Raw genomic sequence first — 19,994 nt, 5'->3', positions numbered from 1 at the left:
CAAAAAAGAAAAAAATCTGAAGTATCAAAATAAACAAAAGCTCGGTCAAATGTAACTTACTTTGGGTGGTTCACGAAACATCTGGTCCAGTGAAATAAATTCCAGGCTAGGTAACAATTCAATAAACTGGCCGAAGGAGTCCAGCTTCAAAGCATGGCACCGTACTAAGTTGATATCAACCAATCGAGCCCACCTTGAGTGATCTGTTGAAGAAAACACATGGTCAGAGAAAACGGAGTAATATTTTCTCCACTACTGATGAATTTTATGACAGATCATAGAAGCTTCACATCCATTTTCTTAAAATTAATGTTTCCGGTATCTCATGATTTGTAAAATGTGCTGACTCTACACTTTGATGGTTCCTTACCTAATTTCACTGTGAGAACTACATGGCCTAGGAAAATCATTAAGTTAAAACTAAGAGAGCCTTCATTTAAATGTGAGCCACTCAACCTACATGACCATTCAGCAACAGGACAGTAGTTAAGAAATTTGAGAACATTCGTTTAATAGACTATTATGCGGCCATTAAGAGAATGAAGGAGGAAGTGCCTGTCCACAGGAACAGCTCTCCAAAATATACTCAGTGAAAAAAAAAAAAAAAAAAAAAAAGTAAAAAACTAAAGGACACTGTACACATAGTGAGATCCTTTTGAATATATAAATTATTTTTAAATACTATACATGTATAGGCTGTATTATGCACAGAAGAATTTGTTTAGAAGAATATACAAGAAACCATTGATGGTGGTTACCTTTGAGAAGAGGAGACTTTTCATTTTGTACCTTTCTGTACTGTTTGATACTGTTTATCAAGTGCATGTATTACTTTTATTTTTTAAGTGTTAACAGGAGTTCTGAGTGATGGGATTATAGACCATTTTTTTGTTTTCTTCTTTAAACTCTTCTGTATTTAAGAAAACAAACAAACCAGAAACCCAATAAATGTTATTTTTTAAAAAGTGATCTAAGCCTGTTACAACCTAAATTTATAATCCACAATAACTCCTTGGTGCTGCTGCACCAGGGACAGAATTCCACTTCTGGCGGGTGAGATATGGCCATTCTTAGTAAGTGATCTCAGCAGAGACCCCAGAGCCCTACAAGGGTGAAGATGGGCTTTGTGTGGGGCGGTGGTCTGCAGGAGAGACGCCTCAGACAGCAGACTAGGTAGTGAGGGGATTTGGCTTTGGTTAAAGTGGATGTCACAATGAAAATTCTCAGGCTCTGAATTTATTTGAAGATTTGTGAGGGCCTCCCTGGTGGCGCAGCAGTTGAGCGCTGGGTTGCGAAGCTGCCCGCAGCCTCTGCAGCGCCGGTTCGATACCTGGCTGCTCCCCGGTCACCGGAGGAGGGTCCCACATGGCGCGCAGACCTCTCCTACTGCCCGCTGCTCCCCTTAGCAATGTACTTCGGTCCTTCTGCCCGCTCTGCTCCCCACTCTGGCTCTGGTGAATTCTCTCACCCTCCCGCGCTTCTGATTGTACCCAGTGCTTGTATAAATAAATAAATACAATAAATAAATCTTTAAAAAATAAAGATTTGTGAATTTAGGTATTTAAGAAGAGTAGTTAAAGCAACAGATAGTTATTACTCAGGGAAGAAAATGAACTCCATCCCATAAGGAAAAGTATAGGTGCAAATAATTCACACTTCTCTATCCAGGGGTTCAGATGAGGAGAGGAGGGCATCTGAAATACCCTAGGATTTTAAGTCCTTGGAAAATTTCACCTCAAGTTAATGGTTAAAAAGTCACCTGATTTAAGCTATTTTAAAATACATATTCACTTTATCTTTCAGAGACATTTTGAAGGTAATTCAGAGAAAGCAGCTACCGATATCTCAGGTAACAATTCTTAATTTTAATGTCACGTCAAATAAGTCAATGATGTCAATTAAGTATAAGGATCAGGGCGCTTGAACCCACAACCTGGGTAGTGCTCATTTATAGGCAGGGAATTTCAGGAGTTCAAAGAGGTACTGAATATACTTCCACTGTTATCAAAGGTTCCCAGAATGTGTACGAACAATCCATATAAAATATCCACTGGCATTAGACATGCAATCACATACACTGAAAACAAAGATGCATTATTTCAACATCAGTAAAATACAGTTATATGTAAACCTACAGTACCTGAAATCCAATTGTATGGGTTATGTAGATGAGGGCAATTATAAATTGCCAGATATTTAATACAGGAAAAAACTTCATTGACCGCCTTCATTCCTATATCTGTGATGATACCAGGATTTTCTACCACGTCAGCCAAACCATACTTCACTAGATCTGCATTAGCCATTCTGCCTAGAAAGAAAATCAATTAAAAAAAAGAAAATAGAAGATTCTTAAGTGTCACAGAGTATTGCCAATTCATTATCTTAACATCTAGCGTGGTCATGCTCTATGATTACACTGTGTTACCTGTCCGTCTTTTCAAGTTCCAGTTTGGGTACACTTTAGGTTAGGTACTTAGTATGTATGGTTTTACTTCTTTTGCAAAGTAAGACTTTATATTAAAAGTCAAGGAACAGCTAATAAGAAAAAAATGCCAATTGTTTAGAGAAGAAAAAAAGACAGTGACATATCTTACAGCACAACTGAGGGAGATACCTTATCAGTTCACACTGAAGGTGAAGTTTTAGTATTCTTCAGTTTTATTTTTAAAAGGAAAATAAAATCTTAAAATTCCAACTCTCTTACAGAAAAAGGGAGTCTGTTGAGGCCCGATGTAGAGAAGGCTAAACATTGGAGTTTCAGATTCATTTTTAACAATTGCTATGACATTCATTAGAGAATATCACCTATCCCCAGAAAACAGATTTCTGCCTCAAACACATCCTCTCTATGCCATGGGGCTTCAGAACTTAATACTGCCACACAGATTAGGGGGTAAGGAGGGGGCTAAGTGAAGAGAACACTGCATTCTATATTACACCATTGTATATCACATCTCACTCCTTGTGTCCTATTATTTCTCTCCTCCACCTGCCCTTTACTCTCCAGGATGGTCTGTTTGACTATGAGGAGCTTGAAGGAAAAGAGGGATTATGTCTAGTTTAGAGCTACATTTCCATTGCCCAGAGTTCTGAGGATATAGGAACTCACAGATGTCTTCCACAGTCCTTGCAATCAAGTGACACAAAATACAACAAAACCCCCTTGCTCTGGTGAAGCTGTCCTGCACCGGGATTTAACTCTTTAGCACAGAACATGTTTAAGACAATCCACCTACTCCAAAGTCTTCCAGCTTCACTTTCTTTTCTTTTTTTTTTTTTTTTAAAGATTTATTTATTTATTTATACAAGCACTGGGTACAGTCAGAAGCACAGGAGGGTGAGAGAATTCACCAGAGCCAGAGCGGGGAGCAGAGCAGGCAGAAGGACCGAAGTACACTGCTGAGGGGAGCAGCGGGCTGCAGGAGAGGTCTGCGCGCCATGTGGGACCCTCCTCCGGTGGTCGGGGAGTAGCTGGGGATCGAACCAGCACTACAGAGGCTGCGGGCAGCTTCGCAACCCAGCGCTCAACCACTGCGCCACCGGGGAGGCCCCAGCTTCACTTTCTATATGGTTTGTGGTCTCTTTCCTGTGGTCCCTGTTTTTGTTATTTACCAGTATTCCAGAATTCACATTCATCCACCCTTCACAATTCAGCCAAGCGATTTTCTTTTACCTCCTGGTAAAAATTTGTTTCCTGCCATGGGTCTCAAAACTGGCCTTCATCCTAAAATATAGGGTAAATCTTGACCAGATTCTGTTCCTTGAGCACTATCTGCATAAATGCTACATCTAATATGACAAACCCATGCCTCATATTCATTCCTTTCAGACTACCCCCTTATCTTGCTCTTAGAGGGTCTCCTGATGGTCTCACTCTTCAAAATCCTGATATTATTACTCAGAAGTCATTTTGGTTTCTTTTCTCTCAATCAGTCAACTAGAAGTAAAAGCTACCACTTGTTGGATGCTTTCTAATTCTCAGAGACTGTAATAAAGTCCATACTTTTCCTTTGTTAAATGAAGACCTATCCCCTTTTTTCTTAATTGTTTAACTCCTCAGAACAAGTGACTCTTGCTCGTCTCTAGTCAGCGAAAGACACCTGGCAGCCTATTCTGAAGCAGAGAACCCCAGGAAGTCTTTGGAGGAACGACACCCAGGTGAATACCTATATGGAAGAAATGGATGTACTGCATCAAATATGAAGAGTAGCGTACAAAGATCAAAAGTAAAAGATCACTAGACATGAAATAAACATGAAACAAGTTATGTTTAAAAGTAAAAGATGCTGGTCATCAAAAGAGTAAAGTGTTTTTCTACTGGAAATGTTTGTCGAGGGGAGAGAAACACTGTAAGGGAAATAGTTAATTGTAAAGAACGTCTCAAAGATCATCTTTCAGGGCTCCTAAGTGAGGCCATCTTAAATTAGGATGCAAAATGTGTCAAGCATTGAACATTTGAGAAGAACAAAAAACAAGATCAGAAAAAGAATACCAATCACCGAACTAATCATTTTAAGTTACTATACAGATACAGTAGAAACATGCCAAATGTTAGCAACCTCATTCCAAACCAGAAAAACTTAGTATCAGATACATTAATTTTTAATGAAATTATTATATCAGTTTAACATTTTAAAGCTAACTTGGTGAGAAGCTGATTTTTTCTAAAGCTATAAAAATTACAAGAATTATTGGGCTGTGTGAATTTGGCTAGAAAATAATGATTTGACTTTTCAATCTCTCACCTGTATTAAACAAGAATTGCCAAGAAAAGTGAAAAAAAAAATGTAACTATTATTATGACATACCACAAAATTATATAGGCAAGAGTCAAGTTCTCTGACACTGACTGTTATGACCAGAGGAAGAAGCCTAATGTTCTTCTATGATGCAAATTAGATCCAAAAGAAAATATGCCAAATGGTAAAAAAGAGTTTAAGAAATACTTGCTGCAAATTGCACAGTGGAGAAGTTAATTCTTGCAAAAATGAAAACACACTGGTGGTGGACACTTTCTTGCATGTCTGACTGATACCATGTGGGGAAAAGTTTGACTAATGAACTGACATGCATTAAAACCCAAAGGAATGAGGTGCCAATTGTAAATACATTTTAGAAAATGCTGTGAATAAGCCTGCCAACAGCAATCACCATTAAATGAATACTGACCATTATGTGCTCACACTATCTGGAAAATCCAGAGCGGGCTTATTATGGAAATGAAGAACATGGGCAGAGAATGGAACCTCATCTGAGAGGACCATCAAAAGCTTCAAGTATGGCAGATCAAACTCAACAAATGGAATCAAGGATGGAATTCTGTGAAAAAAATGAAGAATGGGAAAGAAACTTGGGCAGTACAGTGAAGACAATATCAAATGTAGATAAGGATCTTCTTTTGGTACACTGTAAATTATTAGTTTTCTTTAATATACTACAGTCAGAGGTAATACAGAAAAAGACTCACTGTCACTTCAAGTTTAAAAAGTTTCATTTGTCAAGAAGTGAAAGCACCCAAGATTTTAAGTTGTCTTATATTCGGAAAATTGCAGCACACCCCAAATCAAGTTTCACTGTGTCAAATAAGTTAGTTCCTTATAGAATTCTAAGGAATAAAATGGCGTAAGTCTTACTCTGCAGCAAAAACTCATCTACATATCCTAGATGAAGGGTCTCAAACTGGGGAAACTCCAGCTCTGCCATCTTGAGGGCAGAAAAAACGCCATCTTTGGTTAGGGAAGGCTGGATCCGAACTTCATGTAACCTGTGAAAAAGAGATACATAGCAGGTGAAATGAAAGTCGTCATCACTGTGTAGTAAGAAATTAGAAGGCTAAAAACAAATACTAGACATTCATACAGCAGACAATTCAATAATATAAACCACTTTCAAAAACCAGTGGACAAGAGCTGGTGATGGCAAAAGGGAAAAAAAAGGAAGTTGCAAATAGGAGTTTAAATAAGTTTAAAAAATAAAACAGCTTAATTAAAAAAAAATTGAAAGCCATCAGAATCAATGGTTTCTCCTTAAGTAAACACTCTTCAAGTTTATTTTCCTAAAGTGGAAGATGCAAACAAGTTTTCCCCTCTCCATTAAAAAATATCAGACCAGTTTCCTTTAAAGGAGTCTTTTGCTAAATATGAGCATAGCTTGCACAGTGTGTTCATTATATTTAATAATGAACTATACAGTAAGAATTTTAAATTCTTTCCAGTGCTTTCTTAGATCTGACTGAGTCAAGGCCGACAATCTGTAGTTGGTGCTGGTATTTCTATAATATCTTATTTATGATAGTTCTTAATGTCCCATTGTACTCAAAAGCATGTTTTATAGGGACCTCCCCTGGTAGCACAGTGGTTAATCACTGGGCTGCAAAGCTGCCTGCAGCCTCTGCAGCACCGGCTTGATCCCCGGCCACCAGCGAGGGTCCCACATGGCGCGACAGACCTCTCCTGCTGCACCCCCTGCTCCCCTCAGCAGTGTATTTCGTCAGTCTGCCTGTTCTGTTCCCCACTCTGGTGAAGTCTCTCACCCTCCCGCGCTTCTGACTGTACCCAGTGCTTGTATAAATAAATAAATAAATCTTTAAAAGAAAAATAAAAAGCATGTTTTATAGTAGGTAATAACCTCTGCTTACTTAAATTCACAAAGTTTTGTTTTATTTATTCATTCTTAATATTCTACTGTTAGAGTTTTGCTTTGATTACAATGAAAAAATGGTTAATTCCTTTTAAATATAAAAATATAGTAGATATTAAAATAGAGGCAGACTTTAAATATATAGGAAATAGTATATTCTATTGGATACATATTGCTATATAGGAAACAGTAAATATGGCTTAAGATGATAGGAAAATATGAGAGAAAACATTAAACTGTTACAAGGTTGGGTCTCTGGAAAGCTGATTTGAAACACTTTCTACAGAGTAAATATTATCACAAGACTGCAGACATCAGACTTCCATGCTCACTTTCCCTGGACTCTCAAGCACTTCCAGATAGTTGCCTTTCTCTGATGAGATCAGCCCTTTTATAGCTCATTGGGTTTGCAGTACAGCTCAATTGGTCTTCAGTTATAACAAAACACTACCATTAAGTGATACCCAACAGCTATTTAAACAACTCTTTTGCATTTTAAACCTGAAGAAGGTATGATAAAATTTCAAACACATATTTGCCCCAATTTCTGAAAAACAGGAAATAGTATATATTCTAAGACAAAAGACACACTGAAAAGGAAACACACCTACGGGCAGCTGTGATGATGAGGTAACCAAGATCTACTTCAAGAGCATTTTTGCAGGCTCCCAAAACAATAGTGTGCAAATTTCTAAAACCACCTAGTTAGGAGACAAAAGGCATAAAAATAACAATCATGCTTTTGACCATAGCACTTTCAGTAAAGCACTCAGTAAAACATTAAGAGTCATTTTAAATTTTAAGTTTGTCTATTCAAATTAATATCTCAAGGTGAATTATAATAGTCAATGCCTAAAAGGAGATTCTGAAAAGACATTCTGATGGCATCTGAAAATTACTCCAAATGATTTAGAGTTTTAAGAAAGATTTTCTTAAAGCCAGAAGCTCATGGGGGAATTGTAAAGAAGGGATTCTGACATCTTCTAGCCAAAGTCTGAACCTCTGACATGTCAGATGGAATAAGACCAGCACGAGTTTAACTTTAATTAAATTTTCAATATTTTTCAACCTTGTAAATATATACCAAAGAAGTGCACAATTATTAATGCATATAGTTGAATGAATTTTCAGAAGATTGATTTGTTTTAAACTTTTATAAAATCACCCAGTATGCATACTCCTGTGTCTAGCTATTAAAACTAAACATTTTATGAGTAGTGTAACGTGGATGGTCATCTCCATTACTGCATAGAGGTGTAGCTTGCTCGTTCTGATTGCTGCATACTAATCTACTACGAATATACCACATTTAACTCTCCACTCTACTGCTGATATCCATTTGGATTGTTTCCATGGGGGTGGGGGTCTATTACAAACAGCACTGCTATGAATAAAAATAATGCCGTTGTTTCTTGAGGGAGTCTGCTCCATCCCTTTGACACAGCACATGTAGTGGATTTGTACCAGATTTGATTAACTGACAAAAATGCCTGAAAATATAGTGCTTACTCATATTTTAACAGTATTAACAATAATTTCTTTTTGCCCGTGCACATGATTACTCACGTCCATCAAATAAGCCAGAGAGAAAACACAATTACTAACAAGCACTTTCTTCTAAAAAGACTCGGAGAAACAAAATAAAAACTCAATGAAGTTTCAAAAGTAATTTTTTCAATATTTAGTAACAAAAGAAAACTGAATACCTGATCTCCAACTGTCTTCTACTACATGTTGGATAAGACCTCCTAGGAAAGGAACTCGAACCATTTCCAAATGTTCCAAATTTCGGGCAGAGGCTAAGCCTGTTACTAAAGGGACATATTTCAAGGAATTTGTAGGTCCTGGGGAAAAAAAACAAAAAAAATCTTCAGTGGAACAATGTAAATTGCCTTAAAGATGAATTTTCTAACCCGTACATGAAATGACTAACTTTGAAATTCTGTATCTGTAGAGGACAGCCAAGTTGTTGGCTCTCTGCAATTTACATGTTTTATTACAAATAAAAGCATTAGTTATCTTGTTAATCACATACTTGGTTAGCAGAAAGATTTTTCAGTTATACTAGAGAGATATTTAGGACTTTTTGTGAGTTCCCGTAAGTCTCAATAGTTTTGGACCCAAAATAAGTAAGGAGGAAAAAATCAAGTTGAAAAGTTGACTCTCTACTCAAGTGAAAAGCTCTAACATTTAAATATCTTTCAATGTGTCCAGTACTATATTCAGTGTTAGGGAAGATCGCAGAAGATATGATCCTGCCTATTACAGAGCATGCAATTAACCACGGAGAGAAAGCCAACATTAGTAATTCTGAAAGATAAAAAGGCAGGCCAAGTATATGATCTCCTGCCCTCCATAAAAAAGAAAGAGAAGAGGAAGATAAGGTATAGGAGGCAGAATCTGAAGGATGTCTACAAGTTAAAAGGAGGAGGAAGGAAGTACATACCCCAGGACAAGGAACAGTAACAGTACAGAGAGACACTGAGGTGAAAGCTGGAATGGCTGTGTGTGATAATGAATAGGCAGGTGTGACTCTAAAAGAAGGTAAATCTTAGAGAGGAGTAAGAAATAGAATCTCAAGAGGAGCCCTGGCACTACAAACTCTGAAGCAGGATAGTCCCACTTGACGCCCTTTAGCAGATTATCAGCGGAGTTTTCTGAACAAGAAAGTACCATCATAAAAGCAGTATTTAAGGTAGACTAGAGCAGGCAACTATTTACATGCAGGATGATTAGGAGAGCAGAGACAAAGAAAGTAGACAGACATTTATTAAAACAATCCTATAAAAGTACCTAAAAGTAATATGTAGAGATGGTATTACGCTTTTTTCTTTTTTGCTCCGATTCAAACACAAATCATTTGTCTAATAACAAAGTTTTTAAATAAAAATGTACATTTACCTTCACAAACTAAGTTACAAAACACAAATAGTGACAGCATAATATAAGTTCATTTGCAAATGTAGCTCTCAAGTGGGTCTAACAGAAGATATGAGACAGTCTACCATACCTGCACAGTTTCTCATGACGAAAGTTCGTAAGCTGATGCAAAGAAAGTCTTTGAACGGCTGTGGTTTAGTGAGTCTTACCCACTTCATATAAAGGTGCCTTAGCATTGGGATACAAGGAATTTCAGGAACATTCACCCCTAAAACATATATACAAAGAACAAACAAGAAAAATCACTAAAAGTCTTGTATTCTGTGTATAAAATCAAGAGTCTATTTTTCAAGTTGACAATTTATCTTTCATGGATTATTTTCACTGGAACAAATTATGTAAGGAAAGCCTATCTGATGGGCTTATTCAAAACAAGCTTGTGAAGAACAATTTAAACAAACCATACACAGACTAGTTTGTTATTTCTTTAGAAAAGGCATATGGGAAGATGGGACAGGAGAAGTATTTCTGCTTTATACATGTCTTTCTTATAACCCTGCAACTCTGTTAGGACAAATTTGCTATGTAGATGCAAAAATGCAAAGAGGTTACTAAAAGCAAAACTGTGAAGACATAAAAGGAATACATAAAACCGAGAGCTGACTACCTGTGTCCACTGCCCCACAGCAGGAAAACTAAATTTCTCAATCAAAAGCAAGCTAACTGGTGTTAATTTTAAAGTCTTCTGGATGACATTCAAAGATAGAGAGTAAAGCTGTTTCTACAAATATGTGAATCACACGGATTTGTCAACGTGTGATGGAAACCAGTGAGCATGACTTGAGAAAGTTGAGAAACTCAACACTGATTTATTTAATATTTCAAATTGATAAAGGTATCTGTCCTTCTGACCCCCAAGTGGCATAACACTAGGAATCACACCCACATGTCCAGAAGAAAGGGCTTGTAGAGTGGAGGCAAAGTCAGGAGATGTGGAAGAAGAAAGAAGACAGAACTTGTAAGTTCAGAATGGAAGGAAGCCAGCTGTGGAACTTGTCAGATTCTAAAGACTACAGGCTAGAAAAAAGTCAAGGAAATGACACAAATGTCTGAGACAAATCCAAGAATCCAGGGATGGCATTTAATAAGCAGTAGGTGACAAAAGCAGTTTAATGCAACATTAACTCACACCAGTAGAAGCCCTGCTAGTAACAGTAACTACAGAAAGCAAAATGGAATACTTGAATGTTTGGTTCTTCACAAGCTCATCTGTGGAGAATTAACCTACTGTAAGGATTACCCTTAACTTGGTTCTCCCCCCAAGGGATAGCTAACTTTAGCTTTGAACTCTGCATTCACATCGTATGGCAACAGATAGCAAGGAAAATTGGGGATGAGTAATAAAGGAAAAAAGGCAGAGGAAGTGAAGGGCAGATTGAGACACAAGAGGCAGTTTTGAAGGTCTGTTTAGTATCTACCATGACATGGACAATTTTTTGACCAGGAAACCCAAAGTAGCAAGGGCGAGAAAAATCCAGACAATGCGCTTGTATGTTATACTCAACCCACATTTGGCCTCAAATCCATTCTATAAACAAAGGACACAATTATTCATCCTCCCCAGCATGTTCATTAATTTGCTATACACCTTGAATCACCATCATGGTGTTAAACCAGTGAATGAACCAACAAACAAATTAATACATTTCCATAAAAATTACCAAATATTTATACTTACAATGAACTGTGACAGACACCATGGAAAATACAGAGATATAAAAATAGTTTCTGACTTTAAGGAGTCCCTTTATGATCTGAAAACAATATCAAACTAGATATTGTCCCTAATCAGGTCCCTAATCAGAACCACTCCTTGATCTTACATATGGAATGTTGCTTCAGAGTTTTATTCTCCTTCTACAACTGTGTACAGTCTTATTTAAGACCAACTCATTACCCCCTACTACTCTGCCTTCACCCCTGACCCTGTTTCAGAAATTCCCAGTTCTTTGCGACTATTCCCAAAACCTAAAATGTTTGGAACACAGCACTCAACATTTTTTTAATATTTAATAAAAATTTTTGAAAGTCAGACTATACTAACAAAAATGAAGGAGCAAAAATATAGGCCTTTCCATCACCACAGAAAGTTGTACTGGAGAACTCTCCTCCAGAGAGTAGAATTAGGACCAAAAGGTGGTAACTGGAGAAGGGCAGGATTCCAACTCACTGAAGCAAATAAAACTGCACAACTTTTCAACTATTCAATCTGTTTTCAAAAAGGGGACAGGTTGTGAAGTAGCACTCCCCTCTTCCCGCCACATGACTCTTTAATGGGAAATCTAAATTTTTATAAATGTCCCACAAGCATTTCTTTTGCCATCATCATCAGTCAACAATGCCAGATATAAAACTCCCATTATCCCCTTTTGGTGAATATGTAATTATATGGCATTTCCAGGTCACACCTTGCACAAGTGTACTTACCAACTAAATGTAAAGTTTGAATTTTGGCTCCTATAGGAATTTTCAATTTATTTTCAGGAGGAATTGGAAATGCTCCATTACGATTACGAAATTTGCCCAAAATATGAACATGTGGCATATATGTCCAAATGGATTCTACCAATTCCAAATGAGAAGTTTCCACACCCTAGAAAATAATGCAGAAGTCAACATAAGAAAGGGCTACAATTTAACATCCAACGCTGCTATAATACTTTAAGTACATAACAAAATTTGAGTTTCTTAGGGATGAAGCTGCATTTTCTATCATTTTTGATCTATTATTTCATCAATCAGTTGAGGTCAGATAATCATCCAGGTGCACTCACCACTAAGTTTGGGCATGCCTGCAAAGCTTCCAGAACTCCTGGAATGCTAAAAGCCTCATGGCCCCGTACCCTTCGCCTCTCAAGGTATCGAGGGTGAAGGCCATATAGCTGTTCGACGTCTGGCATCTTCTTCAACAGAGTTAGAAAACTGGAATCTGTGAAGCCTGAGAAGTTCAGAAGTATTTAGAGCCAAGTTCATTTTCTGTTTGTCAATATTTACTAGGCACTTGTAATTTTTATCAAAAGTTAGGCCAGCAACAAAAATATTTGCTTTGTAAATTTTCATAAAGCTAACACTACAGCTGAATGAGTGGTTACTACAGAACACTTTTCTAGTACAGAGGAAATGTATCAGAAACACTTATTCTGAATTAACACTTCATAGTTGAGGCTTTTAACATCTTACTGACTTTTTGTAGTTGCTGCTGTTTTTAATGCATGGAAATCTTCAACTAGGAACAATACACTTTTTTTTTTTTTTAAAAGATTTATTTATTTATTTATACAAGCACTGGGTACAGTCAAAAGCGCGGGAGGGTGAGAGACTTCACCAGAGTCAGAGCAGGGAACAGAGCAGGCAGACTGATGAAGTACACTGCTGAGGAGAGCAGCAGGCGGCAGGAGAAGTCTGCGTGCCATGTGGGACCCTCACCCAGTGCCCAGGTATCAAACTGGCGCTGCAGAGGCTGTGAGCAGCTTCGCAACCCAGCGCTCAACCAGTGTGCCACCGGGGAGGCCCTAGGAACAATACACTTTTAACTCAGATAATTTGGACCTATCTGGCCAGTGGTTCAGGAAAAATCACCTAACTCATCAATAACCACCCTCCCCCTCCCCCTAAAAAGCTCTCTGGCCCCTAAAACAGCCAGGACTTTGCAGAGCAGGCACACACAGACACACACATAAACGAGTAAGAGACGATCCTGCTGTTCAGGAAGCGACAAGTTCTAAACTAAACCCGTCTCAAACTACTTTCTATTAGCTGATCCACTGCTCTGTCCTGCGTTTAACTATCACTCACTGGACATCTCAGACGACTCATTTGTCTGAAAAAGAGGCTGCTGAGAGAACAGAAAGGTATTTATCTAGGAGCTCACTATGCTCACTATAGTAAGAATCAACCAAATGGGACCAGAGGCAGGTGACCCCCACAGCAGGAGCTGCTAGTGTGACAAGTAAGAGACAAACCTCGTACAGATAATTACTTTATTTTCTAAGGTCTTTTGTTTTTAATAGAAAGTCAACTCTCTACTCACAAATATAAATATTCTCAAATAAAAATGAGACCCCCAAATCACAAAGGTTTACATAACTCGTTTTCAAAAGTTATGTACAAGGCTAGACCAGGTGACAGTGTATCTTTATTCTAAAGTTAAAACTGAAAAGCAGAAGGCACCTCAGAGATTACTTACTTCTATCCTCCGTAGTAACTTCCCTGATAGAGCCATGCAATGTGTTAACCATTTTATATGTTCTCTCATCTATTCTTACAACCCAATGATAAAGGTTATCACCCTACTGACAAATGTAGAAAATGAAATTGAGTTTAAGAGCTACAGCATGACAGAGCTGGAATTCAAAACCAAATCTGACCACTGCCAATGACCATCCTCTTTGTCACACATTGCAGATTGCCTCCCACCAAACAATGGGTAAAGTTCTAGTTCCTCCTTCTTTATAGAAATGGTGAGATAACAGAAAGAGATCCATACATAAACCATAAATTACTATATGGCATTAATATATTGAAGAACCAGAATTTAAACATCACAGACTAGGCCAGGATGGCATTAGTAGACAGACAGGTTGATATCTTAGCCCAGGCTAGAGACTGTTTATGCTCTTTCAATTCACTGCAGGAATGGAAAGTCTCAAGCTCATAGGTATTTATCACAGCCTGAAAGAAGTGAGCACTTCACAGACAAATTCTTTTCTAACTTGATAAGGGGCAGAGATGTTAATCCTAAGACTGCATGACTTGGGAGCTTTGCTATCCTGCCTCTTTTTAAAGTGCATTAAAATCCTACCTTCAAAATTTCTGCTGGCCTAACCTCTATTAAAACAAAGATAAGCAATAAGACAGTCATTTTCACACTGCCCTAATTTTTTTTTCTTTCCTACTATCAATGGCCATTCTCTGGAATAAGGAATCCTCTTCCCTTAGAACAGTTTCTTTAATGTATAAGTTTCTTTAAAGAATAAGTGGCTGTTTGCCTCCTGCAAAGTTAAGTTCTAGCTTCAGGTCTTCACAATGTTCACCAAAAGGTACCTCTGATACCCACTCTGGCCATCTGCTATGAGTTATGGCCCTCTAGAGAGACTGTAGCACCCCAAAGTGCACAATATCCAGGCATTCCAAAGGCAGTCTGTCCTGATCCAAACAACAGAACAAAACGAAACAAGTATATTCTCTAATCTTCCTTTTTCTTAAGGCTCACTGCTGGCTCCAATATCACATTTCAAAATCTGATGATTGTGAAGAAAGATTATTTAAAAAGAGTTAAAACTACTAACCCACCATAACTAAAGGGCACGAGCTAGTGGACTGTTGTTAACTGAAAAGCCTAAGTGGCCCTTAATTTTAATTCCTCCCTTCATGTACGCTTTTGCTCAACTCAAGTCATCAACTTTCTTTTCTGATGGTCTCTTTACCTGAGGCCCATGTATTAGGATTAGGTCACTAACTTTGAATTCTTCACCTGAGTCTCCGAGGCCAAGGATAAGCCTAGAAAAGTGCTAAAGACGTGAAAGTTCCAGAAGTACAATGTGTGGCCTACTAGAGCAGCTATACAACAGGAGGCATTTGTTTAATCAGAGAGTGCAGTTAAGGGGTAAAAGAAAACTGTGAAAACCTGCATTACAGAGCAAAGACATTTGTCTAATATGATACTTACATTTTGTTAGTAAGTATTCCCTAATCATTTATTTGTGGAAGAGACTAATGAAGTTTCTTGAGAATTGTAAAATTAAAGACAGCAGACCATTAAAACAGTATAAAGCCTCAGGCAAATCAATTTTATGGAACCTAAACCTAGAACCTAAACAAACCAGATAAAACCCTGCCTTTCCCACCTGAGGAGATTGCCTCGATTGTCTTCCTCAACACAAGTAACACTTGATAAGAACGCTCATATAGTTTCCAGAAGGGTGCTACTACCCTGTCCAGGCTATGTTCACTTACCACTTGGCATGTATTCCCACCACCGCCCTGCACAGAGGTCCACGACCCTCACAACTCTGAGGTATAGGGTCACTGCTTCCTTTAGCTTCCGGGAGAGACATTCCATACACATGATATCCTGCAGAGGGAGGTACCTTTGTGAGAGAAAGAAACTCGTATTTATCAAGTGGGTAAGTACTTCCTCTCACTGACAGGTTATTTTTTTCCCCTTCCTCCACTCTTCTGCTCCTCAAATGAAAGATTCATAAATATAATCACTTTTATCTAAAAACAGATTAAGTTGGCAAATATTCAAGCAAATAATGCGAGCTCCCTCCATAGGGTATTTAATAATATTTCTTTCTCCTTTAAGTTTTCATGGCCAAAGAAAATATTTTTTTAAAGGTAGGAAGATGCTAAATCTCAGTGTATTTTGAGGTCTGATGACAAGGGAATGTGAAAATGATTCAAGAGACTGATCAATATGAACAAGACCAATATTACTTCATAGCTTTTACAGAATCCATTTCCTATAGTGGCTAAAAAGGTTCCTCTCTGCTACTTCTCAATACTACCCTTATGCAGGAATTACTATTTTCTTCATTAACAAATAGGTATACTAATTTAATTGTACATAAGAGTTTCCATCTTTGTTCACACACTCTGATAAAAGTATTGTGTAAGCATATAAGAAAGAACACCTCATCTTAATTACAACTTTCTCTTTTCCAACCTCTCCTCTTATCTCTTCCTTCTTGAAACTTTTCAACTAACCTCCACTTGGGTTCTGCTCCTACTAACACCAATATAAACTCTGAAAGATCAGAAAGCTCCCCCTTTCCTTTAACATTCTTCCAAAACATAGCTAGACTGATTAAAAATCAAATTAAAATATGTAAAAGCTGCCTGTTATGGAGCTGGCATTATGTCACAGACTATGGACCGCACGACTGTTTCACAACTTTACAAGTTAGGTTGCTCTTTGCCACATAGCGCTCCCCCAACCATTTCCTTCCCTTACAAGGCTCTGCTGTTCCGGGTAGGCCTTAGTTGATTGAAGGCACTAAGCCCTCACTGAATTCTTCAATTCTTCAACATTCCTAACAGGTCTCCTCAAACCTACCAACACTTCCTTAAATAGCTCCTTCTTTAAATCAACTTCAAATTTCAGCCAAGTGTATCTTGTTTCCTGCTAGAATGTGCACTGACACAGCAGGTAGTAGTTCTGCTCTAGTTTACAAGTGGTGAAATGAGCTCTGAAATGTTAATCTGCAAAAAGTTAACATCCAGGTCAGGAGGAGAACAAACAAGGATATTAACAGGTTAGTATGGATCTAAATCCCAAAACGTATGCTAAATCTCAGGGAAAAATTCTAGTACATCTACTAAATATTTGCTCCATTTTTTAAACCTCTGAACCTTCTCATTTCCCCCTTAAAAACAAATCAAATGTTCAACAAAAAAGGCATAACCCTAACTTACAGTCTCTAATACTTAGACACTACAAGTAGGATAATTTTCAGAAACTATATGACCATTCATTATAAACAACGAAAAATACTGAATCTGTTTTCCAAGTCAAGCTTTATCACTAAATGTCTTCACAAATCACCAATTGTTATGATTATTATCCAATGTATTTACCTGAGTTAATATCACACCCCTTTTAAATACAAACATGAGCAATCATCACATGAAGATTCTTCTGTATCACATTCGCCTTAGAAAAACAAATGTATTTTTTCTTCATAGACAATAAAAGAGCTGAAGCTTAAGAGTTCCAATACATTTTAGAAAAGACGTATTTAACATGGCAGGTAGGAAAGAATAAGCTTCTTTAAATTTTCTGTTTAATGTAGTGACTATACGACTACTACAACGTGAGGCCTCAGATAAAAACTTTAGTAGCCTTAGTTTCACAAAGCAAAATCTCTTTATATTTAGAATAAATGTCTCCTACCAAGTTGAAGTGCTTATAACAAGTTCAAGAACCAAGTTCACAGTTCTTTCAGTCTGCTCCATGTTTTGTTCATAACCAGGGTCAGGTCCTTCTATTTGTTTCATCTGAATATTCTGTTTGAACTACAAAATGTTACCTAATCCACAAAGATTTAAAACATGGTCCAAGTGGTGGAGAACTATGGGCAGTAGGTGGTAGGATCATGTGGTAACATACAACTGAAGAGGAATGAATCTATACCTCTGTCATGTATAGTATTGTAAGCCACTGTTACCTGAGTATGAGGTAAATAAAATTTTGTCCAATCTGCTCGGAATATATCCTATCATTACCTAAGTAACATCTAATACCCAACAGCAGAAGTAATTTTTTTTTTAAAGATTTATTTATTTATTTATACAAGCACTGGGTATAGTCAGAAGTGCAGGAAGGTGAGAGAATTCACCAGAGCGGGGAGCAGAACAGGCAGAATGACAAAGTACACTGCTAAGGGGAGCAGTGGGTGCAGCAGGAGAGGTCTGTCGCACCATGTGGGACCCTCGCCGGTGCCCGGGGATCGAACCGGCACTGCAGAGGCTGCGGGCAGCTTCACAGCCCAGCACTCAACTGCTGTGCTGGGGAGGCCCCCGCAGAAGTAATTTTACCTATCTTTTCATCCAGAATTTTAAAAGCTTTTTTGTTTAATTCATTGATCCATTAAGAATTTAGTTGTCATATAATGAGAGCTAAGAACGTGCTTTTTTAATTTTTCCCAAAGGGTTTTTAAGTTGTGACATGACATCTGGAGAACCCACCGAGCTTTTCCTCATTCATGTGAATACAATTTACCATAAACTACATTCCCACAAATACTTGAATCCACATATGGAGTCTGCAGATGGAATCTGTCTGTTTTATCCAACGTCAGCTATCTTGGTTCTCTTCATTCCCAAATCTTTATTTCACAAAACTTTTGTTTAACTCACTTAGAGTCTACAATCTGAATAAACTGTTTTTCACTGAGTTATTGTCAAAAAGGCCAGAAACACTGACTTATATTGTACAAACAAGCTAATATATATAATCACACAAATCAACAAACCTATCAGTCAGTAAGAATTGGAGTGTGAACACAATCTAGAGAACTTTCTGCAGAGACAGACACATTCTCGCTCTGAATACATGGCTTGTGCACTGAGGAACTGGGTTTTAAATCTAATCTAATTTAAATGTAATACCACCTATAGCTGGTGGCTGCTTGACTGGACAGCACAGCTCTGGGGTATGCTCCCACTTACACATTCCAGGTAGATGGAAGTCAATCAGACAAAAGCTTACCTGAAAATGTGGCAGAGCACTTCATGTGAAAGTTGATTCATATAATCCTTTGTTTCATCTGATATTGTTTCCTCCGGGATTTCATTATTCACTAGACATGTTTTAACAATTTTCTTTCTTGGACCCATTGCAGTATTATGGCCAGTCTCAAAGAACACAAAGGCCTCCCTCTTAGTTACTTGATTTCAAAGCACCTGAAAACAAGCAGAGAATAAACAAAAGCACATCAAATCCAGACACAGAAATTATCCCCACAAAACCCAGGTAAGATAATATTTATTTTAAAACACTAAGGTAGTACTATTTCCACATTCAAACTAGCAGACATTTTACACCAAAGGCACAGAATGTCCTTTTCTGAAGTACAGTAGAGAATAGAAAAATGCATTACTTGGAATCAGCACTTCCAGGAATCAGGACTCCAGGATTCCAAAATTTACTGTGATGCTTTCTCACTAAATCACTCAGTATCTCCAAGCATCAATTTCTTCCTATGTAAGGCAGGATCATTACACTTCACTAAGGTAAAACCACAGGCAGCTCTGGCAGCATGTTACTCCAGGACTACCTGACATAGCAGAAGGTAACAGAGGACTCGTGGCTTCTAATCCTGATCTGCCACAAACTATGAATGAGCCCTTGAAATTTTTCATTTTCCTATCTATAACATAAGGGGATTAGATTCCAGCAGTGGGTCACTCCCTTACGGATCTGACAAAAACCTTCTCTTCAAAATACAGCACAAACTGATGTGCATTTTCAGAGGGAAAACAATCACCCTCCCCTCCCTTCACTTGTGTATCAAATGTGTGTTGTTTGTTTTTAAAATAAGTTTTAACTAGGGAGGAAAAAGGGGGTTCAGTAGAAAGCAGGAGTAATAAAGTGGGAAGGGCAGAGGAGGAGGAGGCAAGTCAGAAGATGAGCCACCCAGAGGTTTTTTATTCTGTTGATCGGAGGAAGAGAGGACTATGTGAAAAGTGTTCTTTAGAACAGCATTATGAATTATCACTGGTAAAATTCTGAAAAATTATCTGGACTCAATCTCAAACAACATGGCTTCTGAGGTGAAATTTAATCGTGCTACAGTGATGCACGGAACTGCTGTTCCAAATTAGTGGGTTTCCAGATTACACAGTGCTTGGTCCCTTGTACACAGCAACTTCTTCCCTCTCCTCATAATGATTCTTGATTCTCTAAAGTT

At 37.9% G+C, this 19,994-nt stretch overlaps 1 protein-coding gene across 4 annotated transcripts in view; it reads right to left on the bottom strand.

Annotated features, from left to right (window-relative positions):
* Nucleotides 1–18,921, bottom strand: part of FBXO38 (F-box protein 38) — a gene marked incomplete at both ends in the record, with an annotated part of 39,142 nt that extends 20,221 nt beyond the window's left edge. For all 4 annotated transcript variants that reach the window (XM_084252519.1, XM_084252520.1, XM_084252521.1 and 1 more), the window contains 10 exons: nucleotides 61–203; nucleotides 2,141–2,311; nucleotides 5,637–5,767; nucleotides 7,250–7,343; nucleotides 8,349–8,486; nucleotides 9,653–9,790; nucleotides 12,010–12,175; nucleotides 12,357–12,520; nucleotides 15,538–15,671; nucleotides 18,794–18,921. In XM_084252519.1, coding sequence (XP_084108645.1) covers nucleotides 61–203; nucleotides 2,141–2,311; nucleotides 5,637–5,767; nucleotides 7,250–7,343; nucleotides 8,349–8,486; nucleotides 9,653–9,790; nucleotides 12,010–12,175; nucleotides 12,357–12,520; nucleotides 15,538–15,671; nucleotides 18,794–18,921 — 1,407 coding nt within the window. The remainder of the gene's footprint in view (nucleotides 1–60; nucleotides 204–2,140; nucleotides 2,312–5,636; nucleotides 5,768–7,249; nucleotides 7,344–8,348; nucleotides 8,487–9,652; nucleotides 9,791–12,009; nucleotides 12,176–12,356; nucleotides 12,521–15,537; nucleotides 15,672–18,793) is intronic.
* Nucleotides 18,922–19,994: the final 1,073 nt, after the last annotated feature.

Source organism: Talpa europaea (genome assembly GCF_964194135.1).
Source record: "Talpa europaea genome assembly, chromosome: 13".
Lineage (NCBI taxonomy): Eukaryota > Metazoa > Chordata > Mammalia > Eulipotyphla > Talpidae > Talpa > Talpa europaea.
This window is presented reverse-complemented; position numbering and strand designations above follow the sequence as displayed.